At 52.5% G+C, this 10,630-nt stretch overlaps 1 protein-coding gene across 1 annotated transcript in view; it reads left to right on the forward strand.

The window, feature by feature from the left end:
• Window positions 1–2,359: 2,359 nt before the first annotated feature.
• The window catches only part of AP1M1 (adaptor related protein complex 1 subunit mu 1), a 28,882-nt gene continuing 20,611 nt past the window's right edge, over window positions 2,360–10,630 (forward strand). The window contains exons 1-4 of the mRNA XM_006904248.3: window positions 2,360–2,563; window positions 8,012–8,168; window positions 8,773–8,840; window positions 10,455–10,585. Of these exons, the coding sequence (XP_006904310.1) occupies window positions 2,522–2,563; window positions 8,012–8,168; window positions 8,773–8,840; window positions 10,455–10,585 (398 nt within the window). The 5' untranslated portion in view covers window positions 2,360–2,521. The remainder of the gene's footprint in view (window positions 2,564–8,011; window positions 8,169–8,772; window positions 8,841–10,454; window positions 10,586–10,630) is intronic.

Below are 10,630 nucleotides of genomic sequence, written 5' to 3' on the forward strand. Positions count from 1 at the left end.
GACGGGACCAGGGCACAGCTCTAGCACAGACAGACATGGGTCCATTCAGAGGAGGACCTAGGTTCAGTGCTGGAGAGCCGGATGTTGGGGCCTTCATGTCCCTGTGGCATGAGGATTAGACTGCATATGCTACAGGGAAAAATGGCCTCCATTGACGCAGATCTGAAAAAAAGAACAAAGAAGAGGAAAATGTTGAAGTGTTGGGTTTGGGCTGTCATATGTGAATGTAGAATAAAGCAAAAACCAATTATTAAATATAAGTCTGAGTATCTTAATTATAGGCTGTTTATTACCAGAAACACTGCCTTTTGGATTTATTGCACATGAAAAATGTGCGTACTACAAAACGACTATTTGCTTTCAATTTGGAGAAAAACGTGACATGTTTCCACCTGTGGTTCAAAACCCACCTGAGACAGGTGACATACTCTCAGCAGTGGCTCCTTTGGGCAGACTCCCCTTTAGCCTCATGGCAAAAAGTCATATTCAGGGCTTTTCTGTCCATGAGCCTGCAGTTGGGGTCTGTGAGCATGACGTGGTGCTGTGAAGTCAGTATGGTAGAAGATCATACAATTTTCCCTGCCTAGCAGACTACTCCAAAATGGAGTGGCTTAAAACCACAGAATTTCTCTCTCACTATTCTGTGGGTAGTTTGTGCTCAGTCAGATGGTTCTTCTGCTCCATGTGGTGTAGTTTAGTTCACTTGTGTAGCTGGATTGACTTGTCCAGAACCAGAAAGTCCAAGATGGCATCTCATCTGCCAGTCTCTCCTCACATTGGCTATTTCATTGGCCAACACAAGTCATGTCAAATCTAATCTGGGAGAGAACCACCCAAGAGCATCAACACCAGGAGACATGGTTTATTGAGGGCCATCACTGTTAATGGTCTACCACAGTGGCCCTCAAATTCCGCTATATGCGTAACAGCAGAATTTGACACTGCCTGGGATAGGGTTTGGTCATTGAGATTTTTTTTTTAGAGCTCCCCAGGGACCCTAATATACATACAGCAAAGTTTGAGAAACCCTGATCTACCACAATAAGTATGGTCTTTTCCGAGATATTGCAGAGACTAAATCTGTCTTACATATTAAATATAAATGCCAAGGATGAAATTCAGATGTGACTCCAATTCCTCCACAAAAGGAGAAAAGGTTACAAGTAAATTATGTGTGAAGAGTGTTTACTCTGACATTCCTCCTGGTACTTTGAAATCTTCCTTAAAAGACGTTCTCCCATCCCTTGATAGTGTATTAAAAGTCTAAAACGCCCAGAGCAAGCCTGAAAGGAAATGTTCCATAATGAGAGGTCTCCTCTCCTGGCTGGCTTTTCTTGCCTTATACTTTTTGGCATTTCCTGTTTTTCTTCAGTGAGATGTATAGTTTTGCAATTTTAAAGAGACATATTTTGCTAACTGCCACAAATTGGGCAAAGTATGAGGCTAGGTACAACAGGGTTTCTTACAAGAAAACTGTCAAAAAGCCTCTCTTGGCTGCTTTATGCAAGAATGCTTCTAGCCCAGGACTGACTTAGCAGTCCTCAAATATTCCAGTGTTCTCTGGATTTTCCTGCACTTATATCTTTATCCTAAGCAGAGGTTATATTGCAAAAAGCCATCTTTCAAAACACCAAGTGGAGATAGGAGGGAAGATCAAAAGTCAGAGGCAGGCGGCACAAGTAAATGGTTCTGATACTGTAGGGTTGGGATTCCCCAAACACTGATGGTTCCTTGGCACAGAATACTGGCATTTCTCCACAGCCCAAAAGTTCATAAAAGCAATCAAGATACCAACCGGTTGATTAACCAGGGGTCACAATTTGCATTACCCACCAGTGACCATTAATTATATAAAGAAAACAAGTGTTTTTCGCCCAGGTTCAATGGGGCGTGGTTTTCGGATCATTCCAGGCAATAAACAAGCACACTTGTTGACCGACGAATGTTGACCGTGACAGGTGACAGAAATGACTATTGATAAGGCTTGATTGCCATTCAGAGAGTTTGTTTGCTCTCTTTCTAAGTAACCACCACCTTAGCCCTCCTCATAAAGCATATCACAATTGGTGACGACGTATTTATTTCTTAGACTCCACCAGAATAGCAGTTCCATGGGGCTGAGCCCTAGGTGGGATCCACCATTGGGATCTCTCACCTAACCTGGCTCGCAGGAGGGAGTTTCCAGCTGTCAACACTTCGTCGCCCAACGAGGCAGATAGAGGGTGCCCTGCATCAGCCGGCTCCGCCTGGCCCTGACCCTCTGGGTCTTACTTCCGGGATGCTTTAACTGGGAGCGGAAAATAAGGTCACACCCGGCGTATTGCGCCGGCGCACACTCCACCCCGCGCCTGCGCATTCCTCACAGCTCCTCTTTCGACCGGACATAACGGTCCGCGCGCGGCTCCGCGGCCCGGAAGTGGAGGCGAACCGTCGTGGGGCGTGCCCGGCCTTCCCCAACGCCCGGCAATCCCCGCCGTCGCCGCTGCCGCCTCGGCCCCTGCCGGGGCTTCCCGCAGCCGCCATGTCCGCCAGTGCCGTCTACGTGCTGGACCTGAAGGGCAAGGTACGGAGGGCTCCCCGCCCTCCCCGTTGCCAGGCAACTGGCGGGGACCTCGCCCTTCGGGGGGAACCCCCACCCTGTTGCTAGGCAACCAGCCAATGGGACCCACCTTGGTCCTAAGTAAAGAAGCCGATAGGTCTCGTCCGAGGGTCTACCCTGTTGCTAGGTTACCTGGCAGGGGTCTCCGGTTTTCGAGCCCCACCTCGTTGCTAGGTAATTGGCTGCATGACCTAGCTCTCGCTGTGGGCAGGGGCTTCAGGCCTTCGTGGGGGCCGTGGGGAGGGCGGGCCGCAGTCGGCTTCAGAGCCAGGCCCAGAGCCGAGCAGCCGCACGACCCTTGACCGGAGATGGCAAAGCGTATCGGGGCCAGTGTGCCCTCGAGCCAGTCCCGTCCTCTGGGAGCGCTGCAGCTTCTGTTTATCTGGCTGTTCTGTGTGCCAGTCTGTGTGTGAATTTCTTAACGTTCGTTGTGACATTAAGTTACAAAGATTCGGTGAGGTGGGTGATGGAAGAACCATTTTGCAGAACGGAGAAACTGAGGCACGGAGAGGTTCCATAACCTGCCCATGGTCACACTGATCACAGAGAAGTGGTAGGTTTAGGAGTCGAGCCCAGAATCATTTGTTCATTCAGCTGATAATTTGAGGAGCACCTCCTAGGTGCCATGCAGGGTGCTACCTTGGGTGAGCAAAATCAGAGTCAGGTGTTTCTGGAGCTCACAGTCTGGTGGGGGAGAGGGACACTTATCTCAAAAAGCACAGATAAATGTAAATTGCAGTGGTTTAGCAGTGAGGACATAATAGGGAGAGTCAAATTCTGCTGGGTGTCAGGGAGGGCTTTCCAGAGGGAGTGACAAGTTGGGCTGAGACATGAAAGAGAAGTCGGTCATAACTAGGACCCAGGTGCCTTTACCAGGGCTATCTGAGAAAGCTGCTTAAAGGAGGGCTCTTGAAGCCTTTCAGAAGTGGGCTGCTGCCTTCCCCCAGTCCATCCTGCTGGGTAGAAGGCAAGTGAGTATCTGGCCTCTTACATCTGGGAACAACAAGAACAGGTCCAACAACATTAAACTTTAAGTCCCACATAGGTCAGTGAGAGAACTGTGGGTGTTGGGCCTAGGTAGGGTGGGTATTAGTTAGCTTACAAGCAGGGGGAGTGAAAATGAAGCGGCTGCCCCTTTCTGCCCCACTCCCCACCTCCAGCACTTTCCCAGAGTCCTTTGAGTAGGTTGCCTACCTTGAATGCCACCCAGAGTCAACCAGTGAGTCCCAGTGTTGAGCTTCTTTCCTGGCCTTCTTAGAGGCAAGGAAAGACACAGGGCATGCCAGGAGCTAGGTGGATAGTGTTTTCTGAGTCCTGGTAGCACATGTTCTTACTTCCACCCTGGCCACTGTGTCCCCAGAGGTCCCACAGGCTGCCTGTCACAGCTCATGTGTTCCTTCAAATATTTCAGCAGCACCTAGCATACACCAGGCCCTGTGCTGACCATCTCACTGTGACTCTGGAGTTAAGGCTGAGGTCCAAACTCATCTCTGTCACTCAGGGGTGTGACCTTGGGCTAATGCTTTCACTATTCAGAGTCCACAGTCCATGTTAGCCTTCATAGGCCTAGAGGTCTGGCAGGGGAGACACATGGATCCATATGATCAGATCCAGTTAGCCACAAGGGCATGCACAAGGCCCCAGGTAATGTGATTACCTAACCTCAGTTTTGGCTGGAGATGTGGTTACAAAATGTTTCCTGGAAGAGCTGGAAAGGTGACCAGGTGGCAGTTAGGCAGACAAGGAGGCATTGCAATGGGGCCAGGGGATGAGAAACACCCAAAGTCCTAGAGGATGGCACCAGGAGGGCTGTGGGTGTTGAAGATCTTCAGACAGGAGAGAAGGCCAGAGGGGACCACTTTGATCCCAGGAAGTAGAAGCCACCACAAGGAGATTGTAGCCTAGGAAAAGCATGGTCAGTTCTGCCTTGTGGGAAGCTCAAGGCCAGCCACCGGCTTCCCTCCCACCCTCAGCAGCCGTCATGTCATTTATCATTCCACTCTCCACAGACCTCCTGTTTCAAAAGTTTGCCTCTTGCACAGACTGCATTTAATCCAAAATAAGGTCATGGCACGTCAAGAGATATATGACCACACGTCCATCTGCTAGCCAGAGCCTCTGATCGCCAAGGAAACCAGCGTGGCCACACAAAGCTGATAGAAATCTCTCCACTACATTTCTCTTTCCTTATCTTTCTTGCTTTTCTCTAGTTTCTGACACCACTACCACTCTCCTCCTCAACAGGCTTCTGCTGGCCTCCAGGTCACTGCACTCTCTGCCTCTTGTTTGTCTCACAGGCTGCCGGCCCCACCTCTCCTGACCTTCCCTTGGATGTTGGCCCCTCAGGCTTAGGCCTAGGCATGCCGCCCATACTGTCCTCTCCTCAGACTGGCTTTGATTCATGTCAGTACACCAGTGACTCAAATTTGTACCACAGTCTAGAGCACTTAATCTGGAAACCCACTGGCCTCCAGGACACAGTGAAGGTCCCACAGCCACTGCAAACTCAGCATCTCCCAAATGAACTCCTACCACCCCCTAGACCTGCTCTCTCTCTCCATCTTAGCGAGTGACACCGCCATCCCTGGGACTGCCATTGTTGAAAACCTGGGCATTATCCTGGCCTTTTTATCACCCCACATTCATTGCACAGACACTTACTGAGCAGCTACCATGGGCCAGGCTCTGTTCTGGACAGTGGGACACAGCTATGAATGAGACGGAAGTGGTCACTGTTCTGTTCTCAGGGAGTGTTAGAGTCTGTAGAAGTGACAGATGATAAACGAGGATACAAATGAATGTATAATGCAGCCATGATGTGGGCAGTGAAGGTGAAGTCAGGTTGGGCATAGATCTCTCAGGGCAAGCAGGAAAGATTTCTCGGAGGAGGTGCTATTTGAATTGAGGCTTGAGAAGTGAGAGGAGCCAGGCCAAGGCATTCTGGGTAGAGGGAATTGCATGTGCAAGGGCCTGAGGCAGGAGCATATGTGGATTGCTCAGAGGCCAGTGAGGGGGCCAGGATGACTGGAGTGGGGTGAGCCGGGGGAGCATGGATAGAGAGGGTTTGGAGGGGTTGGGAAGAGCCAGACGGCCATGGGGACAGACTTGCAGTTCATTCGGTGTGAGGGGAGGCTGGGGTAGACAGCAGTTTCAGGGGAGAGACCTGATCTGACTTCTGTTTACGAAGACCCTTCTTGCTCTTTGTGGGGAAGGAATTTTGGGTCAAGAGCAACAGCAGGGGTAGGAGATTGTCACTTAACGTTACCTACCTCCTCCAGTCTGTCCTTTCTCCTGTCTTTGTCCTCTCCTCTGGGACCCAGCTCCAAGGCTATCCTCACTCCACCTAACCAGTGCTCCTAGGTCCCCGTAAGGGCTATGTCTCCCACCTCATGGCCTCAGCCATGCTTGTCCCTCTGCCTATATCCCACCTATCCCTTCAGGCCTCAGTTTGAAGGACATGTCCTCAAGGAGACCCTTAGTTTCCCCCAAGCAAGTACCTCAGTATAGGGACCTTATCTGTCTTGATCGCCTGTGTCCCCAGGCCCAGCACATTGCCATCATAGAGAGACGTTCGATGTGTGCTTGTTGAGTGAGTGGACCTCTGTGCATCCCTGGTGAGAGAGAGCAGATAAATTGCTCACTGCTCTTTATTTGAGCACTCTGGGGGCCTGGGGACTCCATGCTAGCAGCAGCACCCAAAAGTGGATACCTAGGGAAAAAGGAGGGCCTTAGGAAGCCCAAAAACCTGTTTAGCAAGCAGAAGTGGCCCTGCAGGGAGTGAGAAGTGAGGCTGAAATCCTGACTCAGCTTTGCTTGCTTTGTGACCTCAGGCAGGTGGTACCACCTCTCTGGACATCATTGTCTCTCTCTCTAAAAATAGCAGTCCTATCTCATGGTTGGGGCAATGTATGAGACAGTATATATTCTTGGCAAGGAGTATATGAGAGAATACCTGGCAGCCCCTCAGCCAGGGCCTGGTCCAGGTGCCCATGAGCTTACCCACTGGCTGAGCTTACCCACTGGCTGAGCTTACCCACTGGGTGCTGGGTCCCTAAGAGGCCTGAGCCTCGAGGCAGGAAGAAGGCACAAGGTCACTTGCCCATGGGCTATGAAAGAGAAACTAGGAAAAGAAGGTGGTCTCTCTCCCTAACTTCATTCCTCCTGTCCCCAGCTTGGAATGATAAAAACAGTGATAAATTTTATGAAACTGCAGGTTCCGAGGCAGGTGGTACCCAGGTCGTTCAGCTCATTGATGATCTCAGTGCATTGCTGAGTCTTGCAGCTGGCTGTCCTCCTTGGCCCAGGAGGTAGCTGTAGGTGGCATCTTCAAATAGAGCCTTGCCTAGGCTGGCAAAACCTTAAAGCTTTTTATTTCTTCAGGGAGGTGTAACTTATATGTAACAAACTGGCTAGAGTTTGACTAGCAGACATTGTGTATACCCAGGAAGCCATAAGCACCATTCTGTCACCCCCTAAAGACTCCTCATACCTCTTGTGTCCAGCCCTCTGCCCATCCCATCTCCAGGCAGCTACTGATGTGTTTTTTGTGACCATTTCCTAAGATTTTATAAAATTGGAATCAAGCGGGATGTGCCGTCCATTGTCAGGTTTCTTTCACGTTACCCAGCCATCTGGAAATTCCTTCATGCTGTCATTTGTGTCAGTGGTCGCTTCTCTTCATGGCTGAGGAGTGTCCCATGGTGTGGATAGACGTGGTTTGTGTCTTTGTTCACCTGTTGAAGGACATGAGCACTCTCTCAGCCTGGGTCCATTTAAAATAAAATTGCGCGAGCATTCATGTCCGAGTTGTCACATGGACACGTGGTTTCGTTTCTCTGGAGTGAATACCTAAGAGAGGGATGGCTGGGTCATAAGCTGGTTTAGCTTTGTGAGAACCTGCCAGACTTTACCAGAGTGGTTGTTTCATTCTGCGTTCCCATCAGCAGTGGACGAGCGTTCCGGCTGCTGCGTATCCAAACCCACAGGCTGTGAAAGAGAGAAGGGCTTCTCTTCAGGCCACAGGGGTTCTAGCAAATGCGAAGTCAGCAGTGTTCCCTGAACAGGCACCCTGACACAGGCAGAAGAGCAGGGTGAGTCAGCACAGGAAAGGCTCTGAGAAGGTCTCCAGTGAGAGGCTACAGGTCGTTGCTGAACCTGGTGTCTCCCGAGCATTTCCATTCTGGACTCTTGCCCCACTCCCTTCCTATAGTCCCCCGTGAAGACCCTGCGAGCCCTATGGAAGTTCTCTTGGGAAACACACTCCTTGGAAAATCCTTGGGGGATGGTGATCAGGTGGCCTTTGATGGACAGGGGTGTGATTAGGGTCCTCTGAGGGAGAGAAGCTGGTGGGTCTCAACCTCCACCCCAGGCACTCAAAATGAAAGCGTCTTCCCTCCTTACCACCCCACCCAGGTGCTCATCTGCCGGAACTACCGCGGTGATGTGGACATGTCAGAAGTGGAACACTTCATGCCCATCCTGATGGAGAAGGAGGAGGAGGGGATGCTGTCGCCCATCCTGGCCCATGGCGGGGTCCGCTTTATGTGGATCAAGCACAACAACCTGTATCGTATCCCTTTTCGGGGGAGCTCCTAGGGGACTCCGTGGCATGCACACACATGTGCAACTGAGAGCTGCCAGCTCCTGCCCTGCCTGGCCCAGAGCTGGCTCAGGCACAGTGGGGCCAGAAGGCCCTGCCCTGGCCTCTAGGAGTGCCCTGCTGCCAGAGGAGATGGGCAGAGAACACTTGATGACAAGGGCAATGGGTGTTAGGAGAGGAGGGGGTGTGATGGAGATTTCATCTAGTCTGGGGACCCAGGAAGGCTTCCCCAAGGAGGTGACATCTTGGAGGAGACTTGCAAGAAGGCAAGGTGACTACCAGCCACAGGGGTGGATGGGCTCAAGGAACACTAGGCCTGGGAGAAGGTTCTGGATGGGAAAGCGAGGCTCACTCCGGAAGCTGTGACAGGAGTGGCTGGACCATGGAGGAGGGCACGTGGTGGGAGTGAGGCCCTATCGGTCGGCAGAGCGCACACTGCAGGGTCTCCTAGGAGTCACCTTCAATGTGGTGGGATGTGACTAGCTGGGGTGGGGCTGGGGGAAGCTCTGAGCCCGGACTCTGTGAGGTGGTGGCCCAGGCCTCTGAATGCTCCTTGACTGTGGCTGCCATACAGTGGTCGCCACCTCCAAGAAGAACGCGTGCGTGTCACTGGTGTTCTCCTTCCTCTATAAGGTGGTGCAGGTGAGTCGAGCCACAGGGGCCCCAGAGCAGTGTCGATCACTCTGGCTCTGCTGTGTTTCTCCCTGTACCAGTCACCCAGGGGGCTGCAGGATCCCCAAGGAGTTCTGGGGCCAAAACCCCAGGAAATGGGCTAGGGGAGCTGCAGCTGCCCTGTATGTGGGAGTCTACGGCCTTAGTTGCCCGCCCCACCCTGGTGAGGAGAGGAAAATGGACAGGAGAAGGTGGGGCTCAGGGCAGGGGTGCCCCCTCACCATGGGAGGGACAGGTATGCCCCTCAGCTGGTTGTGGAAGGGTGGAGGATGACCAGCCAAGTCAGGGGTTGGGAAGGTGAGGTAACCAAGAGGAGGGAAGAGCTGAGCTCTGCTCAGAATCCCCTCAGGGGCCCTCAAAGCAGAGGCCCTCCATGGAGAGAGCTAATACATGCCAGGCCTGGGCTGACAGCGAGATGTAAAGGCATAGAAAGCAGCACATGCAAAAGCCCTAGGGCAGGAGTTTTCAGACAGGCCAGTATGCCCAAGACAGAGGGAGCCAGGGACAGAGTGTGGGGCTGAGGTCAGAGCTGGACCACGGGTGGAGGTTGGGGGAGGCACGCAAGGCCTAGTGAGGAGTGTAGATTTCATTCCAAGTCTGAAGAGAGATGATGGAGGGCTTTAGTCAAGAGACTGCCAAGACCTGGTCTAAGTTAAGACATTCTCTGGCTGCCGAGTGGAAAGAATGTGAGGACAGCAGGGAGGCCAGTGAGGAGGTTGCTGCAGCTTCTAGAAAAGAAGAAGCCAGGCCTGTGGGGTTGAAGGAAGTGGAGAATCGGCCCCAGGAGGCCTGGGGTGGACTCAGGAAAGCTTCTTGCCTTTGGCGGTGCCATGTGCAGCTAGCGCAGGAGCACCAGTGCCGACCCTTGCGGAACGGGCTGGTCTGGCGGTGAGGGTGTGGGGGGAGAGCAGCAAGTGGCCCTTCAGTGCGGAGTGGTGGTGCTGTTGCAGCCAGGGCCTGGGAGTGGGGAAGTGAGAAGAAGGCGGGTCTCCCGCCTGGAGTGTCTTACAGTTCCTCTGCTTTGGTGACCTTCCTTTGGTGTTCGTGCTAATGGAAGATTCTCCCTTGAGCCTCTTAATTTCCTGTTGAAATGGGGAAGACGGGTTTTTCTGCACAGCTATACAGACAGGCAGCTCACGGAGGTCGGGGGGTCTGGGAGGACCACTTGTCCTGTCCCCAGTGGCTCTTGCCCCTCACCTGAGTCACTTCTGACTCAGAGGCCAAGGGTGACAGTTATAGTGACAAATAAAGAGAAGCTGGGAAGGGGTTCCAGGCCTGGAGGTGTCTGTCAGGGAGGGGAGGAGAGCAGGCCGCAGGGGATGCGGAGCTTCTGACCAGGCCTCAGGATGCCTGCACTGCCCCAGCCTGGTTCCCATTTCTCAGGCGGCCACATTGCTGCTCTCATTTCCTGAGTCAAAGGCCCAATCCGTAGCACGTCACCAAACCTGGGAAATAGGCGAATGCAGCATGTGGGCTGTTGTCTCCGGCCTTGGAGTGTGAGGGGCAAACGGATTTGAGCAAGTGTTCATCCCTCCCTCATCCTTCCTCTTGCCCATCTGCCTGCTTCCATCACCAACACCACAGGTATTTTCAGAGTACTTCAAGGAGCTGGAGGAGGAGAGCATCCGCGACAACTTTGTCATCATCTATGAGCTGCTGGATGAGCTCATGGACTTCGGCTACCCCCAGACCACAGACAGCAAGATTCTACAGGAGTGAGTGGGCGTGGTAGGGGGTCTGGGGGGCTGGTCCCAGGAATG

This window comes from Pteropus alecto, unplaced genomic scaffold, assembly GCF_000325575.1.
Source record: "Pteropus alecto unplaced genomic scaffold, ASM32557v1 scaffold160, whole genome shotgun sequence".
NCBI lineage: Eukaryota > Metazoa > Chordata > Mammalia > Chiroptera > Pteropodidae > Pteropus > Pteropus alecto.